Source organism: Diorhabda sublineata, chromosome 4 (assembly GCF_026230105.1).
Source record: "Diorhabda sublineata isolate icDioSubl1.1 chromosome 4, icDioSubl1.1, whole genome shotgun sequence".
Classification (NCBI taxonomy): domain Eukaryota; kingdom Metazoa; phylum Arthropoda; class Insecta; order Coleoptera; family Chrysomelidae; genus Diorhabda; species Diorhabda sublineata.
In genome coordinates, this window is record NC_079477.1 from 35,811,719 (window position 1) to 35,834,284 (window position 22,566).

At 31.2% G+C, this 22,566-nt stretch overlaps 1 protein-coding gene across 8 annotated transcripts in view; it reads left to right on the forward strand.

The window, feature by feature from the left end:
• Positions 1 to 22,566, forward strand: part of LOC130442644 (diacylglycerol kinase theta) — a 35,247-nt gene that overhangs the window by 1,248 nt on the left and 11,433 nt on the right. For 4 of the 8 annotated variants that reach the window (XM_056776942.1, XM_056776941.1, XM_056776944.1 and 1 more), the window contains exons 2-10: positions 12,406 to 12,485; positions 12,544 to 12,646; positions 12,714 to 12,934; positions 14,825 to 14,981; positions 15,216 to 15,341; positions 15,592 to 15,711; positions 20,038 to 20,484; positions 20,549 to 20,761; positions 20,828 to 20,965. In XM_056776942.1, the coding sequence (XP_056632920.1) occupies positions 12,406 to 12,485; positions 12,544 to 12,646; positions 12,714 to 12,934; positions 14,825 to 14,981; positions 15,216 to 15,341; positions 15,592 to 15,711; positions 20,038 to 20,484; positions 20,549 to 20,761; positions 20,828 to 20,965 (1,605 nt within the window). The remainder of the gene's footprint in view (positions 1 to 12,405; positions 12,486 to 12,543; positions 12,647 to 12,713; positions 12,935 to 14,824; positions 14,982 to 15,215; positions 15,342 to 15,591; positions 15,712 to 20,037; positions 20,485 to 20,548; positions 20,762 to 20,827; positions 20,966 to 22,566) is intronic. The other 4 variants (XM_056776946.1, XM_056776945.1, XM_056776948.1 and 1 more) reach the window with 1 other exon arrangement.

Here is a 22,566-nt window from a genome sequence, read left to right on the forward strand (position 1 = left end):
TAAAATAAAATTCAGTCACACCATATATTATTTGTATCATTCAAATTTGATTTTAATTATATATTGGGATATTTTTAAGTGGTGAAAATGAAGCTACATTCTTGTAAAATATACAAAATAAAATTTGTATTCTGTACAACAACATTCTAACTCACATTTTTATATCATCTTCAATATAATGATCGTTTAGATCGTGACTTTATTTAATTTATATAAAATTCAATTACACCATATATTATTTGTATCAATCAAATTTGATTTTAATAATATATTGGTGTATTTTTAAGTGATGAAAATGATGCTATATCGTCGTAAAAAATACGAAATAAAATTTTAATCATTCGTATACAATACAATCACATTCTAATTTACTTTTTTATATCACTTTCAATATTCTCATCATTTAGAATGTGACTTTATTAAATTTATATAAAATAAAATTCAATTACACTGTATATTATTTGTATCATTGAAATTCGATTTTAATTATATATTGGGATATTTTTAAGTGATGAAGATGATGCTATATCGTCGTAAAATATGCGAAATAAAATTTTAATATAATTCGTATATTAAAACCATATTCTAACTAACATTTTTATATCACCTTCAATATACTGATCATTTAGATTGTGACTTCATTAAATTTATATAAAATAAAATTCAATCACACTATATATTAATTTTATCATTGAATTTCGATTTTAATTATATATTGGTGTATTTTTAAGTGATGAAAATGATGCTATATCATAGTAAAATATACGGAATCAAATTTTAATCATTCGTATACAGTAGAATCACATTCTAACTTACATTTTTATATCACTTTCAATATTCTCATAATTTAGAATGTGACTTTATAAAATTTATATAAAATAAAATTCAATCACACTATAAATTATTTGTATCATTGAAATTCGATTTTAATTATATGTTGGGATATATTCGAGTGATAAAAATGATGTTATTTCGTTGTAAAATGTACGAAATAAAATTTATTTAGGCCAGGATATGTTCTCAATTATAACTAACAAAAAAAATGAGACCAAGGTGAATATTGACGTCACTTACAATATACTTTTGTTTGTATGTTTATATATCCAGAAAAGATCGTCCATTTTTAGTACAGGGCCGTATTTAGGTACTACAATGAACCGTCGTGAAGAAAATAATTGAAAAATAATTTTTTTATCAATCACTAGTATAATTATTTATAAAAAACATTTTTTCTTGCCAAATTCTCGTTTTGATAATGTTACAATCATCTTCAGATACTTGTATAAAAATAAAATTGGATAAAATCACGCAAATTCGAAATTTCTCATTCTTTCATCATTCCATCGACAAATAACGTAAAAATTTGTACTGGCAGACGTTTCGATATTTATATTATCACCTGTAGATACTTGTATAGTGATGAAATCGATTTTACTGTCTTATAAACTGACTTATTGGCATCCAAAGTCACGTAAATTCGAAATTTCTCGCTCTTTCATCATTCCATCGACAAATAACGTAAAAATTTGTACTGGCAGACGTTTTTCTATTTAGATTATCACCTGTAGATACTTGTATAGTGATAAAATCGATTTTACTGTCTTATAAACTGACTTATTGGCATCCAAAGTCACGTAAATTCGAAATTTCTCGCTCTTTCATCATTCCATCGACAAATAACGTAAAAATTTGTACTGGCAGACGTTTTTCTATTTAGATTATCACCTGTAGATACTTGTATAGTGATAAAATCGATTTTACTGTCTTATAAACTGACTTATTGGCATCCAAAGTCACGTAAATTCGAAATTTCTCGCTCTTTCATCATTCCAACGACAAATAACGTAAAAATTTGTACTGGCAGACGTTTCTATATTTAGATTATCACCTGTAGATACTTGTATAGTGATAAAATCGATTTTACTGTCTTATAAACTGACTTATTGGCATCCAAAGTCACGTAAATTCGAAATTTCTCGCTCTTTCATCATTCCAACGACAAATAACGTAAAAATTTGTACTGGCAGACGTTTTTCTATTTAGATTATCACCTGTAGATACTTGTATAGTGATAAAATCGATTTTACTGTCTTATAAACTGACTTAATGGCATCCAAAGTCACGTAAATTCGAAATTTCTCGCTCTTTCATCATTCCAACGACAAATAACGTAAAAATTTGTACTGGCAGACGTTTTCCTATTTAGATTATCACCTGTAGATACTTGTATAGTGATAAAATCGATTTTACTGTCTTATAAACTGACTTATTGGCATCCAAAGTCACGTAAATTCGAAATTTCTCGCTCTTTCATCATTCCAACGACAAATAACGTAAAAATTTGTACTGGCAGACGTTTTCCTATTTAGATTATCACCTGTAGATACTTGTATAGTGATAAAATCGATTTTACTGTCTTATAAACTGACTTATTGGCATCCAAAGTCACGTAAATTCGAAATTTCTCGCTCTTTCATCATTCCATCGACAAATAACGTAAAAATTTGTACTGGCAGACGTTTCTATATTTAGATTATCACCTGTAGATACTTGTATAGTGATAAAATCGATTTTACTGTCTTATAAACTGACTTATTGGCATCCAAAGTCACGTAAATTCGAAATTTCTCGCTCTTTCATCATTCCAACGACAAATAACGTAAAAATTTGTACTGGCAGACGTTTTCCTATTTAGATTATCACCTGTAGATACTTGTATAGTGATAAAATCGATTTTACTGTCTTATAAACTGACTTATTGGCATCCAAAGTCACGTAAATTCGAAATTTCTCGCTCTTTCATCATTCCATCGACAAATAACGTAAAAATTTGTACTGGCAGACGTTTCTATATTTAGATTATCACCTGTAGATACTTGTATAGTGATAAAATCGATTTTACTGTCTTATAAACTGACTTATTGGCATCCAAAGTCACGTAAATTCGAAATTTCTCGCTCTTTCATCATTCCATCGACAAATAACGTAAAAATTTGTACTGGCAGACGTTTCTATATTTAGATTATCACCTGTAGATACTTGTATAGTGATAAAATCGATTTTACTGTCTTATAAACTGACTTATTGGCATCCAAAGTCACGTAAATTCGAAATTTCTCGCTCTTTCATCATTCCAACGACAAATAACGTAAAAATTTGTACTGGCAGACGTTTCTATATTTAGATTATCACCTGTAGATACTTGTATAGTGATAAAATCGATTTTACTGTCTTATAAACTGACTTATTGGCATCCAAAGTCACGTAAATTCGAAATTTCTCGCTCTTTCATCATTCCAACGACAAATAACGTAAAAATTTGTACTGGCAGACGTTTTCCTATTTAGATTATCACCTGTAGATACTTGTATAGTGATAAAATCGATTTTACTGTCTTATAAACTGACTTATTGGCATCCAAAGTCACGTAAATTCGAAATTTCTCGCTCTTTCATCATTCCATCGACAAATAACGTAAAAATTTGTACTGGCAGACGTTTCTATATTTAGATTATCACCTGTAGATACTTGTATAGTGATAAAATCGATTTTACTGTCTTATAAACTGACTTATTGGCATCCAAAGTCACGTAAATTCGAAATTTCTCGCTCTTTCATCATTCCATCGACAAATAACGTAAAAATTTGTACTGGCAGACGTTTTTCTATTTAGATTATCACCTGTAGATACTTGTATAGTGATAAAATCGATTTTACTGTCTTATAAACTGACTTAATGGCATCCAAAGTAACGTAAATTCGAAATTTCTCGCTCTTTCATCATTCCAACGACAAATAACGTAAAAATTTGTACTGGCAGACGTTTTTCTATTTAGATTATCACCTGTAGATACTTGTATAGTGATAAAATCGATTTTACTGTCTTATAAACTGACTTAATGGCATCCAAAGTCACGTAAATTCGAAATTTCTCGCTCTTTCATCATTCCAACGACAAATAACGTAAAAATTTGTACTGGCAGACGTTTCTATATTTAGATTATCACCTGTAGATACTTGTATAGTGATAAAATCGATTTTACTGTCTTATAAACTGACTTATTGGCATCCAAAGTCACGTAAATTCGAAATTTCTCGCTCTTTCATCATTCCATCGACAAATAACGTAAAAATTTGTACTGGCAGACGTTTTTCTATTTAGATTATCACCTGTAGATACTTGTATAGTGATAAAATCGATTTTACTGTCTTATAAACTGACTTAATGGCATCCAAAGTCACGTAAATTCGAAATTTCTCGCTCTTTCATCATTCCATCGACAAATAACGTAAAAATTTGTACTGGCAGACGTTTTTCTATTTAGATTATCACCTGTAGATACTTGTATAGTGATAAAATCGATTTTACTGTCTTATAAACTGACTTAATGGCATCCAAAGTCACGTAAATTCGAAATTTCTCGCTCTTTCATCATTCCAACGACAAATAACGTAAAAATTTGTACTGGCAGACGTTTTTCTATTTAGATTATCACCTGTAGATACTTGTATAGTGATAAAATCGATTTTACTGTCTTATAAACTGACTTAATGGCATCCAAAGTCACGTAAATTCGAAATTTCTCGCTCTTTCATCATTCCAACGACAAATAACGTAAAAATTTGTACTGGCAGACGTTTTTCTATTTAGTTTATCACCTGTAGATACTTGTATAGTGATAAAATCGATTTTACTGTCTTATAAACTGACTTAATGGCATCCAAAGTCACGTAAATTCGAAATTTCTCGCTCTTTCATCATTCCATCGACAAATAACGTAAAAATTTGTACTGGCAGACGTTTTTCTATTTAGATTATCACCTGTAGATACTTGTATAGTGATAAAATCGATTTTACTGTTTTATAAACTGACTTATTGGCATCCAAAGTCACGTAAATTCGAAATTTCTCGCTCTTTCATCATTCCATCGACAAATAACGTAAAAATTTGTACTGGCAGACGTTTCTATATTTAGATTATCACCTGTAGATACTTGTATAGTGATGAAATCGATTTTACTGTCTTATAAACTGACTTATTGGCATCCAAAGTCACGTAAATTCGAAATTTCTCGCTCTTTCATCATTTCATCGACAAATAACGTAAAAATTTGTACTGGCAGACGTTTCTATATTTAGATTATCACCTGTAGATACTTGTATAGTGATGAAATCGATTTTACTGTCTTATAAATTGACTTATTGGCATCCAAAGTCACGTAAATTCGAAATTTCTCGCTCTTTCATCATTCCATCGACAAATAACGTAAAAATTTGTACTGGCAGACGTTTTCCTATTTAGATTATCACCTGTCGATACTTGTATAGTGATAAAATCGATTTTACTGTCTCATATACTGACTTAATGGCATCCAAAGTCACGTAAATTCGAAATTTCTCGCTCTTTCATCATTCCATCGACAAATAACGTAAAAATTTGTACTGGCAGACGTTTTCCTATTTAGATTATCACCTGTCGATACTTGTATAGTGATAAAATCGATTTTACTGTCTTATAAACTGACTTATTGGCATCCAAAGTCACGTAAATTGGAAATTTCTCATTCTTTCATCAATCCATCGACAAATAACGTAAAAATTTGTACTGGCAGACGTTTCGATATTTAGATTATCACCTGTAGATACTTGTATAGTGATAAAATCGATTTTACTGTCTCATATACTGACTTATTGGCATCCAAAGTCACGTAAATTCGAAATTTCTCGCTCTTTCATCAATCCATCGACAAATAACGTAAAAATTTGTACTGGCAGACGTTTTCCTATTTAGATTATCACCTGTAGATACTTGTATAGTGATAAAATCGATTTTACTGTCTCATATACTGACTTATTGGCATCCAAAGTCACGTAAATTCGAAATTTCTCGCTCTTTCATCATTCCATCGACAAATAACGTAAAAATTTGTACTGGCAGACGTTTCGATATTTAGATTATCACCTGTAGATACTTGTATAGTGATAAAATCGATTTTACTGTCTTATAAACTGACTTATTGGTATCCAAAGTCACGTAAATTGGAAATTTCTCATTCTTTCATCAATCCATCGACAAATAACGTAAAAATTTGTACTGGCAGACGTTTCGATATTTAGATTATCACCTGTAGATACTTGTATAGTGATAAAATCGATTTTACTGTCTTATAAACTGACTTATTGGCATCCAAAGTCACGTAAATTGGAAATTTCTCATTCTTTCATCAATCCATCGACAAATAACGTAAAAATTTGTACTGGCAGACGTTTCGATATTTAGATTATCACCTGTAGATACTTGTATAGTGATAAAATCGATTTTACTGTCTCATATACTGACTTATTAGCATCCAAAGTCACGTAAATTCGAAATTTCTCGCTCTTTCATCAATCCATCGACAAATAACGTAAAAATTTGTACTGGCAGACGTTTTCCTATTTAGATTATCACCTGTCGATACTTGTATAGTGATAAAATCGATTTTACTGTCTTATAAACTGACTTATTGGCATCCAAAGTCACGTAAATTGGAAATTTCTCATTCTTTCATCAATCCATCGACAAATAACGTAAAAATTTGTACTGGCAGACGTTTCGATATTTAGATTATCACCTGTAGATACTTGTATAGTGATAAAATCGATTTTACTGTCTCATATACTGACTTATTGGCATCCAAAGTCACGTAAATTCGAAATTTCTCGCTCTTTCATCAATCCATCGACAAATAACGTAAAAATTTGTACTGGCAGACGTTTTCCTATTTAGATTATCACCTGTAGATACTTGTATAGTGATAAAATCGATTTTACTGTCTCATATACTGACTTATTGGCATCCAAAGTCACGTAAATTCGAAATTTCTCGCTCTTTCATCATTCCATCGACAAATAACGTAAAAATTTGTACTGGCAGACGTTTCGATATTTAGATTATCACCTGTAGATACTTGTATAGTGATAAAATCGATTTTACTGTCTTATAAACTGACTTATTGGTATCCAAAGTCACGTAAATTGGAAATTTCTCATTCTTTCATCAATCCATCGACAAATAACGTAAAAATTTGTACTGGCAGACGTTTCGATATTTAGATTATCACCTGTAGATACTTGTATAGTGATAAAATCGATTTTACTGTCTTATAAACTGACTTATTGGCATCCAAAGTCACGTAAATTGGAAATTTCTCATTCTTTCATCAATCCATCGACAAATAACGTAAAAATTTGTACTGGCAGACGTTTCGATATTTAGATTATCACCTGTAGATACTTGTATAGTGATAAAATCGATTTTACTGTCTCATATACTGACTTATTAGCATCCAAAGTCACGTAAATTCGAAATTTCTCGCTCTTTCATCAATCCATCGACAAATAACGTAAAAATTTGTACTGGCAGACGTTTTCCTATTTAGATTATCACCTGTCGATACTTGTATAGTGATAAAATCGATTTTACTGTCTTATAAACTGACTTATTGGCATCCAAAGTCACGTAAATTGGAAATTTCTCATTCTTTCATCAATCCATCGACAAATAACGTAAAAATTTGTACTGGCAGACGTTTCGATATTTAGATTATCACCTGTAGATACTTGTATAGTGATAAAATCGATTTTACTGTCTCATATACTGACTTATTGGCATCCAAAGTCACGTAAATTCGAAATTTCTCGCTCTTTCATCAATCCATCGACAAATAACGTAAAAATTTGTACTGGCAGACGTTTCGATATTTAGATTATCACCTGTAGATACTTGTATAGTGATAAAATCTATTTTACTGTCTCATATACTGACTTATTGGCATCCAAAGTCACGTAAATTCGAAATTTCTCGCTCTTTCATCAATCCATCGACAAATAACGTAAAAATTTGTACTGGCAGACGTTTCGATATTTAGATTATCACCTGTAGATACTTGTATAGTGATAAAATCGATTTTACTGTCTTATAAACTGACTTATTGGCATCCAAAGTCACGTAAATTCGAAATTTCTCGCTCTTTCATCATTCCATCGACAAATAACGTAAAAATTTGTACTGGCAGACGTTTCGATATTTAGATTATCACCTGTAGATACTTGTATAGTGATAAAATCGATTTTACTGTCTTATAAACTGACTTATTGGCATCCAAAGTCACGTAAATTCGAAATTTCTCGCTCTTTCATCATTCCATCGACAAATAACGTAAAAATTTGTACTGGCAGACGTTTTCCTATTTAGATTATCACCTGTAGATACTTGTATAGTGATAAAATCTATTTTACTGTCTCATATACTGACTTATTGGCATCCAAAGTCACGTAAATTCGAAATTTCTCGCTCTTTCATCTTTCCATCGACAAATAACGTAAAAATTTGTACTGGCAGACGTTTCGATATTTAGATTATCACCTGTAGATACTTGTATAGTGATAAAATCGATTTTACTGTCTCATATACTGACTTATTGGCATCCAAAGTCACGTAAATTCGAAATTTCTCGCTCTTTCATCTTTCCATCGACAAATAACGTAAAAATTTGTACTGGCAGACGTTTCGATATTTATATTATCACCTGTAGATACTTGTATAGTGATAAAATCGATTTTACTGTCTTATAAACTGACTTATTGGCATCCAAAGTCACGTAAATTCGAAATTTCTCGCTCTTTCATTAATCCATTGACAAATAACGTAAAAATTTGTACTGGCAGACGTTTCGATATTTATATTATCACCTGTAGATACTTGTATAGTGATAAAATCGATTTTACTGTCTTATAAACTGACTTATTGGCATCCAAAGTCACGTAAATTCGAAATTTCTCGCTCTTTCATTAATCCATCGACAAATAACGTAAAAATTTGTACTGGCAGACGTTTCGATATTTATATTATCACCTGTAGATACTTGTATAGTGATAAAATCGATTTTACTGTCTTATAAACTGACTTATTGGCATCCAAAGTCACGTAAATTCGAAATTTCTCGCTCTTTCATCTTTCCATCGACAAATAACGTAAAAATTTGTACAGGCAGACGTTTCTATATCTAGATTATCACCTGTAGATACTTGTATAGTGATAAAATCGATTTTACTGTCTTATAAACTGACTTATTGGCATCCAAAGTCACGTAAATTCGAAATTTCTCGCTCTTTCATTAATCCATTGACAAATAACGTAAAAATTTGTACTGGCAGACGTTTCGATATTTATATTATCACCTGTAGATACTTGTATAGTGATAAAATCGATTTTACTGTCTTATAAACTGACTTAATGGCATCCAAAATCACGTAAATTCGAAATTTCTCGCTCTTTCATCATTCCATCGACAAATAACGTAAAAATTTGTACTGGCAGACGTTTTCCTATTTAGATTATCACCTGTAGATACTTGTATAGTGATAAAATCTATTTTACTGTCTCATATACTGACTTATTGGCATCCAAAGTCGCGTAATTATCGATTTCAATTACTATCACTAAACCCCGGTATAATAGTGTAAATATCTCTATCAAATGATCACCCTGTATATTCCCGATGAGGAAAACGTGTACCGAAAAAGTGGGCATCTTTGTTTGAGGCGCGATAGCGAGAGAAAATAGATTTGTCTTGAATGTGGCATAGTTTCGCGTTACGGCGGCGGCTACGGAGGTGGGGGTAGGATGGGCTTATTCATACAGCCTCTCCGGATCAATACCATACCCCACCGCCGTACGTCGTCATCGTTGAAATTCATTTGCTTCCACTCGCAACAACGTTTTACTCGATTTCCGTTGATTCTGTCGAAACTTTTCGACAAACCCCCGTAAAACGACTCATTGCCACAATTACGATGTTCCTGATATATTTGTGACGCTGTATTATGATTTTTGACTGTCGAATTATTATTAATTGGTAGTATGTAAAGAAAATTATTTCGTAGGAAAAAAATTCGAAATGGCTTTGTCGAATTTTTGTGTTTTTAGTATTATTTTCGGTTTATTGTTTTATATTATGTACAATGATATAGGGATCTATTTTTACGTTTCCTTCGTCTATTTTTGGAAAATGTTATTTTTAAATTCACATCCTTGATCGTTACGTCGATGCGCACCTAGAGGGTGAAGGCGTATATGAAAACGGAAAAAATTAACGTTTTTCCTATTAAAAATTACGAAAATTTTATCGGTTGTCACAGTTTCCTTACTAAAATGACTTGTAGAACGTTTTTTTTATACATTTTCTCATTTTTTTATTTAAAATCAATTTTTAACACATTTTATGATATTTACCTCTTAAAATCTGCAAAAATAATGTACATAACATTTGAATTCATTTTTTTGTCGTTAGTTTTGGTAAAAAGTTGGAACTCCTGTCAAATATGACAGATATCTTGAGAAATTTCTATTTGAAATTAAATTTTGACACATTTTATGATATTTACCTCTTAAAATCTGCGAAAATAATGTACATAACATTTGAATTCATTTTTTTGTCGTTAGTTTTGGTAAAAATTTGGAATTCCTGTCAAATATGACAGATATCTTGAGAAATTTCTATTTGAAATTAAATTTTGACACATTTTATGATATTTACCTCTTAAAATCTGCGAAAATAATGTACATAACATTTGCATTCATTTTTTTGTCGTTAGTTTTGGTAAAAAGTTGGAACTCCTGTCAAATATGACAGATATCTTGAGAAATTTCTATTTGAAATTAAATTTTGACACATTTTATGATATTTACCTCTTAAAATCTGCAAAAATAATGTACATAACATTTGAATTCATTTTTTTGTCGTTAGTTTTGGTAAAAAGTTGGAACTCCTGTCAAATATGACAGATATCTTGAGAAATTTCTATTTGAAATTAAATTTTGACACATTTTATGATATTTACCTCTTAAAATCTGCAAAAATAATGTACATAACATTTGAATTCATTTTTTTGTCGTTAGTTTTGGTAAAAAGTTGGAACTCCTGTCAAATATGACAGATATCTTGAGAAATTTCTATTTGAAATTAAATTTTGACACATTTTATGATATTTACCTCTTAAAATCTGCAAAAATAATGTACATAACATTTGAATTCATTTTTTTGTCGTTAGTTTTGGTAAAAAGTTGGAACTCCTGTCAAATATGACAGATATCTTGAGAAATTTCTATTTGAAATTAAATTTTGACACATTTTATGATATTTACCTCTTAAAATCTGCAAAAATAATGTACATAACATTTGAATTCATTTTTTTGTCGTTAGTTTTGGTAAAAAGTTGGAACTCCTGTCAAATATGACAGATATCTTGAGAAATTTCTATTTGAAATTAAATTTTGACACATTTTATGATATTTACCTCTTAAAATCTGCAAAAATAATGTACATAACATTTGAATTCATTTTTTTGTCGTTAGTTTTGGTAAAAAGTTGGAACTCCTGTCAAATATGACAGATATCTTGAGAAATTTCTATTTGAAATTAAATTTTGACACATTTTATGATATTTACCTCTTAAAATCTGCAAAAATAATGTACATAACATTTGAATTCATTTTTTTGTCGTTAGTTTTGGTAAAAAGTTGGAACTCCTGTCAAATATGACAGATATCGTGACGAATTTCTATCTAAAATCAATTTTTAGCACATTTTATGATATTTGCTCCTTAAAAACTAACAAAATAATGTACAAAACAATTACATTCACTTTTTTTTCCGTTAATTCTGGATATAGTTTGGTATTCCTGTCAAATATGACAGATATCGTGAGGAATTTCTATTAAAAATCAAATTTTGGCACATTTCACGATGTTTTCCTCCTAAAAACTGACAAAAACATGTACACGACACTTTATTTCCTTTTTTTGGTATTAACTTTGAAAATAATCTGGAATTCCTGTCAAATGTGACAGATATCGTGAGGAATTTCCATTTAAAATCAAATTTTAACACATTTTATGATGTTTTTCTATTCAAAAATAATCAAAAACATATAGCAACACTGAAATTCACCTTTTTCCCATTTAATTTGGAAAATATTTAGTAATACTTGTCAAATATGACAGATATCGTAAGAAAACTATTTATACAAGAATTTTGACATATTTCATAATGTTTTCCTGTCAAAAATTATAAAAAAACTGTATAATCCACTTGTTTTTCTATGTATTTGAAAAGTAACTAAGTATTTCTGTCAATTATGACAGATCTTATCGCTTATCTCAAACGCCATTTCCAATGAATTCCTTTAGAAATAAATTATGAAACAGCAATTATAAATATCTATCGATACTCAAAATATACAGGGTAGATGGAGAATAAAGTATATGATACGAGGGGGAATCGATATTATCAATTCAACTTTTGGTAATTGCCGGATAAGAATTTATGTCATATATGACAATTTTCATTTCTATTTTGCAGTTTGCAACTTCGTTGTACATGATCGTTGCTTGAAGACTGTAGTATCTCCGTGTTCCAGCGTTGCCGCCAGTCAAATTAGGGTAAATCACTCGCCCGGGTGTCATTTTGACTATTGACATCATTTTTTTTTTTTGACAGAATCCCGTTGCCCACTGCTGGTCCGAATCATTTCATCATAAAAGAAAATTTTGCAACGTTTGCCGGAAGAGGCTGGACGATTCGGAATCGATCCATTGCGAAAGTACGTACTCCGAATTCTTCTTTTCTTTTTTATTTTTTGTTTTCGATTGCTAATTTTTCTTGTTCAGTTTGCGAATATTTCGTACACGTGGAATGTCAGGATTTCGCGGTGGCCGATTGTAAGGAGAACGCGACTTATCTTCCTGGTAAGCAGTTGGTGTACGTCCGCCATCAACATCATTGGCGGGAGGGGAACCTACCCAGCAACTCTAAATGCGCCCTCTGCAAAAAAACTTGTTGGACTACGGAATGTTTGTCCGGATATAGATGCGAATGGTGTGGAATGACGGTAAGTGTTATTGCTTATCATGTAATTCTGTCATTTCCTGTCAATTTTGACAGCTGTCGTAGAATAATCTTTGTTTTTACTCGATTAATTCAGATTTCGTAAAAAAGTTCCGATGCTTACGTATTTTCGGTCTACTTTCATCGTTTCGCCTTATAAACTTTCAGTTTTTGTTTAACGTAATCAAGTCCTGTCAATTATGACAGCCGTCGTAGAAAAATCTCTGTTTTTTTCGAAGTATGTTTAATAATTTTCTCCATGAAATTACATCATTTGAAACTATTGAAAAATTGTATTCCTTTATAATTAATTTGAACTACAATCTTCATTTCCTGTCAATTTTGACAGCTGTCGTAGAATAATCTTTGTTTTTACTCTTTTAATTCAGATTTCGTAAAAAAGTTCCGATGCTTACGTATTTTCGGTCTACATTCATCGTTTCGCCTTATAAACTTGCAGTTTTTGTTTAACGTAATCAAGTCCTGTCAATTATGACAGCCGTCGTAGAAAAATCTCTGTTTTTTTCGAAGTATGTTTAATAATTTTCTCCATGAAATTACATCATTTGAAACTATTGAAAAATTGTATTTCTTTATAATTAATTTGAGCTAAAATCTTCATTTTCTGTCAATTTTGACAGCTGTCGTAGAATAATTTTTGTTTTTACTCGATTATCGGGGTGTTTGCATTTTTTTATGGAATTATATGATTTGAATTTATTAGCAATGTTAAATTATCACTAAATTGTGTTTTTTGTAATTAATTCGAGCTGCAATTACTAATTCCTGTCAATTTTGACAGCTGTCGTAGAAAAATAATTGCTTATATTCGATTTTTGCGGTATTTCTAATTTTTTTCATAAATTTATCTCATTTAAACCTATTGAAAATGTATGATAATGCCTAAATTGTATTTTTTCCGTGATTCTCCATTCAGTAATTCCTGTCAAGTAATTCCTGTCAATTTTGACAGATTTCTTTGAAAATTTATTCCAATATTGTTTTTCCCCATTCTCAGATATTTTACCATGCACTATTCATAGAAACGTGCAGTTTTTATTTTAATATACTTAAAATGTTTCATGTTTCTGTCGATTTTGACAGAAACTCCTGTCGAATTTGACATATATCGTAGAAAATTGCTTCTATCTATATTTGGTGCAATTATTTTTTATTTACCGTTTTGTATTCGTAAAATTTTGCGGTTTTTATTGTATTATATTCAACCCTTTCCAATTCATTTCGATTTTGACAGGAATTCCTGTCAAAATTGACAGATTTCGTAGAAAATTCTTTCCGTTGATTGTTTTTGTACAATTTTCAGATACTTTCCCGTGTAGTATTCGTAGAAACGTGCAGTTTTTATTTTAATATACTTAAAATGTTTCCCATTTTTGTCAATTTTGACAGAAACTTCTGTCGAATTTGACAGATATCATAGAAAATTGCTTCTATCTATGTTTCTTGCAACTATTTTTTATTTACCGTTTTGTATTCGTAAAATTTCGCGATTTTTATTGTATTATATTCAACCTTTTCCAATTCCTTTCGATTTTGACAGGAATTCCTGTCAAAATTGACAGATTTTGTAGAAAATTCATTTCGTTGATTGTTTTTGTACAATTTTCAGATCCTTTATCATCAAGTATTCATTGAAACGTTTACTTTTTATCGCAATATTTTCATTTATTTTCAATTCTTGTCAATTATGACAGATATCGTAGAAATGTCGTTTGTCAAATTTTTTTATCATTTTTCGTAATTTTACCATTGAAATTCGTACAGATTTCATTTAAATTACGTGTGTTTTTTAAAAATTTTTCCTATAATTACTTGTCGTTTTGACAGTTATGTTCTAAATCGACGATTTATACCGGTAATTTCGAAATTATAGTGCCACGCTGCCTGTCACGTAAGCATAAATAACGAATGCACCTTCGGAATATTGGAACCGATTTATCTACCACCACATGCCGTCAGTATACCAAGAACTGAAGTGCCCATGGAGGCTATAATTGGAGTACAAGTCAGAAGAAAGGACACCCTGTCTCGTGAGTACCGTTAAAAATGAAAATTCGGCAAAAACATTTTTTTTTCATTCCCGTTTCCAGCGAAATATTTTGTTTGCGGCAACCTTACTTTTCGTCTACACTATATAGAAAATTGAGCTTCGTGTTAATTTATTTTTTATTTTTTTTAATTCTTGTTTCGGACTAGAAATATTTTACTGCTTAATTTTGTTTTTTAATTTTTTATTTTAAGATATAAAAGGAATGATTTTGCAGTCGTCAGTACGGAAACAGTGAGGCGGAGCGCCTCTTTGACGAGTATGTTTAAGAGGCTTTCTGTTGTTTTGCCCCATTCTTGTCAGGGCAAGTGCCAGCAGAATTTGTCGCCCCCCTTCGACAGAGGTACCATTTTTTTTTTGTTTGGGTTTTGCGTTCGATCTATCGAAATAACCCCCTTCCCTTCCAAATTTCGCTTAATTACATTACTAACACCTAAACATACAGGGTTTTTCACAACTATTACTTCGGTGGTTATTTGTCTGTATACAGGGTGTATTAATAATATAGCATGTTGTAGTAGGTTTTAAACAAATTGATCGATTCATTTTTTTTATTGAGAAATTTGAATTTTCGATGTTTTTGTTTTTTAAAGCGAGGAGTACTTCTGAGGAATTTAGTAGTGGGGATACGGGGAAATACAGGGATTCCGAAGATTCTCACGCGTCGGCGCGACAGGATAAACAAAACAAAAATCAAGAAGAAAGAGACGAAGGTATTTTCTTTTTTAATTTTATCTATTTATTAATATATATTTGTATGACTATTTTTAATATTTGTTTTGAAATTTTTCCTCTAGATGGCGTACGATATATTGAACCGATATTCTTTTTGTTTTATACAGTGTTGTGAGACGTGATTTTCGGTTTTTTTATATACAGTGTCGTCCGAAATTATCTCGAAATATAATTTTACGTCTTAAAGTATACAGTGTTTGTCAAAATTATTGCGGGACGTAATTTTTTGTTTTACAGTATACAGCGCGTTCCAAAATTATTGCGAGACGTGATTTTCGGTTTTTTTATATACAGAGTCGTCCGAAATTATCTCGAAACGTAATTTTTCATTTTAATGTATACAGTGTTTATCAAAATTATTGCGGGACGTAATTTTTCGTTTTACCGTATACAGCGCGTTCCAAAATTATCAAGAGACGTAATTTTCGGTTTTTTTATATACAGTGTCGTCCGAAATGATCTCGAAATAAAATTTTTCTTTTTAATGTATACAGTGTCTCTCAAAAATTAATTGAAAACGTAATTTTTCGTTTTACCGTATACAGCGTGTTCCAAAATTATTGCGGGACATAATTTTCGAGTTTTTTATATACAGGGTCGTCCGAAATTATCTCGAAACGTAATTTTTCATTTTAATGTATACAGTGTTTATCAAAATTAATTCAAAACGTAATTTTTCGTTTTACCGTATACAGTGCGTTCCAAAATTATCAAGAGACGTGATTTTCGGTTTTTTTCATTTACAGAGTCGTCCTAAACTATCTCGAAACGTAATTTTTCTTTTTAATGTATACAGTGTCTCTCAAAAATTAATTGAAAACGTAATTTTTCGTTTTACCGTATACAGCGTATTCCAAAATTATTAAGAGACGTGATTTTCGGTTTTTTTATATACAGTGTCGTCCGAAATTATCTCGAAACGTAATTTTTCATTTTAGTGTATACAGTGTTTATCAAAATTAATTCAAAACGTAATTTTTCGTTTTACCGTATACAGCGTGTTCCAAAATTATCAAGAGACGTGATTTTCGGTTTTTTTCATATACAGAGTCGTCCTAAACTATCTCGAAACGTAATTTTTCTTTTTAATGTATACAGTGTCTTTCAAAAATCAATTGAAAACGTAATTTTTGGTTTTATCGTATACAGCGTATTCCAAAATTATTAAGAGATGTGATTTTCGGTTTTTTTATATACAGTGTCGTCCGAAATTATCTCGAAACGTAATTTTTCATTTTAATGTATACAGTGTTTATCAAAATTATTGCGGGACGTAATTTTTCGTTTTACCGTATACAGCGAGTTCCAAAATTATCAAGAGACGTGATTTTCGGTTTTTTTCATATACAGAGTCGTCCTAAACTATCTCGAAGCGTAATTTTTCTTTTTAATGTATACAGTGTCTCTCAAAAATTAATTGAAAACGAAATTTTTCGTTTTACCGTATACAGCGTGTTCCAAAATTATAGTGAGACGTAATTTTCGGGTTTTTTATATACAGTGTCGTCTGAAATTATCTCGAAACGTAATTTTTCATTTTAATGTATACAGTGTTTATCAAAATTAATTCAAAACGTAATTTTTCGTTTTACCATATACAGTGCGTTCCAAAATTATTAAGAGACGTGATTTTCGGTTTTTTTCATTTACAGAGTCGTCCTAAACTATCTCGAATCGTAATTTTTCTTTTTAATGTATACAGTGTCTCTCAAAAATTAATTGAAAACGTAATTTTTCGTTTTACCGTATACAGCGTGTTCCAAAATTATTGCAGGACGTAATTTTCGAGTTTTTTATATACAGTGTCGTCCGAAATTATCTCGAAACGTAATTTTTCATTTTAATGTATATAGTGTTTATCAAAATTAATTCAAAACGTAATTTTTCGTTTTACCATATACAGCGCGTTCCAAAATTATCAAGAGACGTGATTTTCGGTTTTTTTCATATACAGAGTCGTCCTAAACTATCTCGAAACGTAATTTTTCTTTTTAATGTATACAGGGTCTTTCAAAAATTAATTGAAAACGAAATTTTTCGTTTTACCATATACAGCGTGTTCCAAAATTATTAAGAGAAGTGATTTTCGGTTTTTTTATAAACAGTGTCGTCCGAAATTATCTCGAAATATAATTTTACGTCTTAAACTATACAGTGTCTCTCAAAAATTAATTGAAAACGAAATTTTTCATTTTACCGTATACAGCGTGTTCCAAAATTATTAACAGACGTGATTTTCGGTTTTTTTCATATACAGAGTCGTCCTAATCTATCTCGAAACGTAATTTTTCTTTTTAATGTATACAGTATCTTTCAAAAATCAATTGAAAACGTAATTTTTGGTTTTATCGTATACAGCGTATTCCAAAATTATTAAGAGACGTGATTTTCGGTTTTTTTATATACAGTGTCGTCCGAAATTATCTCGAAACGTAATTTTTCATTTTAATGTATACAGTGTTTATCAAAATTAATTCAAAACGTAATTTTTCGTTTTACCGTATACAGCGTGTTCCAAAATTATCAAGAGACGTGATTTTCGGTTTTTTTCATATACAGAGTCGTCCTAAACTATCTCGAAACGTAATTTTTCTTTTTAATGTATACAGTGTTTATCAAAATTATTGCGGGACGTAATTTTTCGTTTTACCGTATACAGCGCGTTCCAAAATTATTAAGAGAAGTGATTTTCGGTTTTTTTATATACAGTATCGTCCGAAATTATCTCGAAATATAATTTTACGTCTTAAACTATACAGTGTCTCTCAAAAATTAATTGAAAACGAAATTTTTCGTTTTACCGTATACAGCGCGTTCCAAAATTATTAAGAGAAGTGATTTTCGGTTTTTTTATATACAGTGTCGTCCGAAATTATCTCGAAACGTAATTTTTCATTTTAATGTATACAGTGTTTATCAAAATTAATTCAAAACGTAATTTTTCGTTTTACCGTATACAGCGTGTTCCAAAATTATCAAGAGACGTGATTTTCGGTTTTTTTCATATACAGAGTCGTCCTAAACTATCTCGAAACGTAATTTTTCTTTTTAATGTATACAGTGTTTATCAAAATTATTGCGGGACGTAATTTTTCGTTTTACCGTATACAGCGCGTTCCAAAATTATTAAGAGAAGTGATTTTCGGTTTTTTTATATACAGTATCGTCCGAAATTATCTCGAAATATAATTTTACGTCTTAAACTATACAGTGTCTCTCAAAAATTAATTGAAAACGAAATTTTTCGTTTTACCGTATACAGCGCGTTCCAAAATTATTAAGAGAAGTGATTTTCGGTTTTTTTATATACAGTGTCGTCCGAAATTATCTCGAAACGTAATTTTTCATTTTAATGTATACAGTGTTTATCAAAATTAATTCAAAACGTAATTTTTCGTTTTACCGTATACAGCGTGTTCCAAAATTATCAAGAGACGTGATTTTCGGTTTTTTTCATATACAGAGTCGTCCTAAACTATCTCGAAACGTAATTTTTCTTTTTAACGTATACAGTGTTTATCAAAATTATTGCGGGACGTAATTTTTCGTTTTACCGTATACAGCGCGTTCCAAAATTATTAAGAGAAGTGATTTTCGGTTTTTTTATATACAGTGTCGTCCGAAATTATCTCGAAACGTAATTTTTCATTTTAATGTATACAGTGTTTATCAAAATTAATTCAAAACGTAATTTTTCGTTTTACCGTATACAGCGTGTTCCAAAATTATCAAGAGACGTGATTTTCGGTTTTTTTCATATACAGAGTCGTCCTAAATTATCTCGAAACGTAATTTTTCTTTTTAACGTATACAGTGTTTATCAAAATTATTGCGGGACGTAATTTTTCGTTTTACCGTATACAGCGCGTTCCAAAATTATTAAGAGAAGTGATTTTCGGTTTTTTTATATACAGTATCGTCCGAAATTATCTCGAAATATAATTTTACGTCTTAAACTATACAGTGTCTCTCAAAAATTAATTGAAAACGAAATTTTTCGTTTTACCGTATACAGCGCGTTCCAAAATTATTAAGAGAAGTGATTTTCGGTTTTTTTATATACAGTATCGTCGGAAATTATCTCGAAGCATAATTTTTCTTTTTAATGTATACAGTGTCTTTCAAAAATTAATTCAAAACGTAATTTTTCGTTTTATCGTATACAGCGTGTTCCAAAATTATTGCGAGACGTAATTTTCGGGTTTTTTATATACAGTGTCGTCCTAAACTATCTCGAAACGTAATTTTTCTTCCTAAAGTATACAGCGTGTCGCAAAAACGTTTGAAAACACAAATTTTTCCAGAGGCAATCAAAGTATACGACGGCAACAATTCGTTACGTCGCAGAATATACAGAATAATCGTCGTACCGAGACAGGCGTCGTTGAAACAGGTTTTGACGTTGGCCTTAAGGGCGTTCCACATAACCAAAGATCCGAATTCGTTTCATTTGACGGACCTCTATTCGCCGGACGAGGCCGTTTTGCAAGATCCGACTCCGGTATTAACCCTACACAGAAAAGAGGGTAAAAGACCGGCGGTTTTCCTCCGTTTCAAAGACAGGGACAACGATTCCGGCGAGGTTCGAGTTTATCCCGGCAAATTGCAGGTATCGCAGGCATGCTGCACCGTGCCCGTCGATTCCAATACGACCGTCGGCGGTCTAATAAGCGACGCCCTCAAGAAATTCTCCCTCGAAGACGGCAACGCGGAAAGTTACCGCTGCAGCGAGGTGTTGCTCGACAGAGGCGGTAAGCGCTCCGGCTCGAACGCTCCGGCGCCGATCAAGTTTCTTATTCACGTTTGTCGTTTCAGTTACGGAACGCGTGCTGTCATGGAACGAACGGCCCTGGGAAATAATGAAACAACTCGGCAAAGACAGTATACGCCAGATGGAGCTGATGCGGTTCTATTTGCAATTGAAACAAGACCCGCACGGACCGAATTTGGCGTTGTTCGTCGGTAATTTGCCGCCGAATTTGTCCGAACGCAATTACGAGAACATCCTGACGGATTTTTTGGGGAAAGGTTGGTGCGATTTTTCGATTGTGGGCGCGCGCGCCGATCACCGATTTTTTCTTTTCTATTTTTCAGAAAACAAATTTTCCAAAATCGGTCCGATTTATTACGAATACGGCTCGATGGTGATAACGTACGAGGATTCGGAGAAGGCCGTGAGGGCCCTGTACATTTTGAGGGAGTCCAAGTACGAGGATAAACAACCTTTGTTGGGTGAGTATGAATCGTCGTCCGGTTAAAGCGGGGGGCTGGTCGGTAATGACAAAAAAAGGGGGGGGGGATTTTTCTTTATATGTGTGTAATTTTCTCGAGCGAAATTAAAAGTTGAATTTTTAATGGAGGCGCTTTCAGATCCTCCGGACGAGATTTGTTTTTTTTTTTTTTATTTAGGATGACGTCAAACGATTTACGAGGTTCGAGAAATATTATTTTTTTTTCAATTTTTATTATTCTTCATCGTTTTTATTTAGCTACAAAACGGGAATTAGCGTGTGCTCACCTTAACAATATCGATATTCGTTTTTAAAAAAGTGAAAAGTGCGTGGACGCCTTTAAAAAATCGATATCGAGCTCGAAAAACGTGCGTGGTCACCTTAACGAAGCCGATATTTACAAAAAAAATGAAGAATAACGTGTGTGGACGCCTTAATAAATTAGATATCTATTCAAAATGAATAAATACTTGTGTGGACGCCATAATAAATTAGATATTTATGAAAAAATTAATAATAACGTGTGTGGACACCTTAACAGATTCAATATCTATTCAAAATGAATAAATACGTGTGTGGACGCCTTAATAAATTAGATATTTATGAAAAAATTAATAATAACGTGTGTGGACACCTTAACAGATTCAATATCTATTCAAAATGAATAAATACGTGTGTGGACGCCATAATAAATTGGATATTTATACAAAATTAAGAATAACGTGTGTGGACGCCTTAATAAATTAGATATTTATGAAAAAATTAATAATAACGTGTGTGGACACCTTAACAGATTCAATATCTATTCAAAATGAATAAATACGTGTGTGGACGCCATAATAAATTGGATATTTATACAAAATTAAGAATAACGTGTGTGGACGCCTTAATAAATTAGATATTTATGAAAAAATTAATAATAACGTGTGTGGACACCTTAACAGATTCAATATCTATTCAAAATGAATAAATACGTGTGTGGACGCCATAATAAATTGGATATTTATACAAAATTAAGAATAACGTGTGTGGACGCCTTAATAAATTAGATATTTATGAAAAAATTAATAATAACGTGTGTGGACACCTTAACAGATTCAATATCTATTCAAAATGAATAATAAAGTGTGTGGACGCCTTAATAAATTCGATATTCATGAAAAAATGAAGAACGAAGTGTGTGGACACCCTAACGAAGCCAATATTTATGAAAAAATGAACAATAACGTGTGTGGACGCCTTAATAGAGTGGATATTCGTGAAAAAATGAAGAACGAAGTGTGTGGACACCTTAACGAAGCCGCTATTTATGAAAAAAACGAAGAATAACGTGTGTGGACACCTTAATAGATTCAGTATCTATTCAAAATGAATAAATACGTGTGTGGACGCCTTAATAAATTAGATATTTATGAAAAAATTAATAATAACGTGTGTGTGGACACCTTAATAGATTCAATATCTATTCAAAATGAATAAATACGTGTGTGGACGCCTTAATAAATTAGATATTTATGAAAAAATTAATAATAACGTGTGTGTGGACACCTTTATAGATTCGATATCTATTCAAAATGAATAATAAAGTGTGTGGACTCCTTA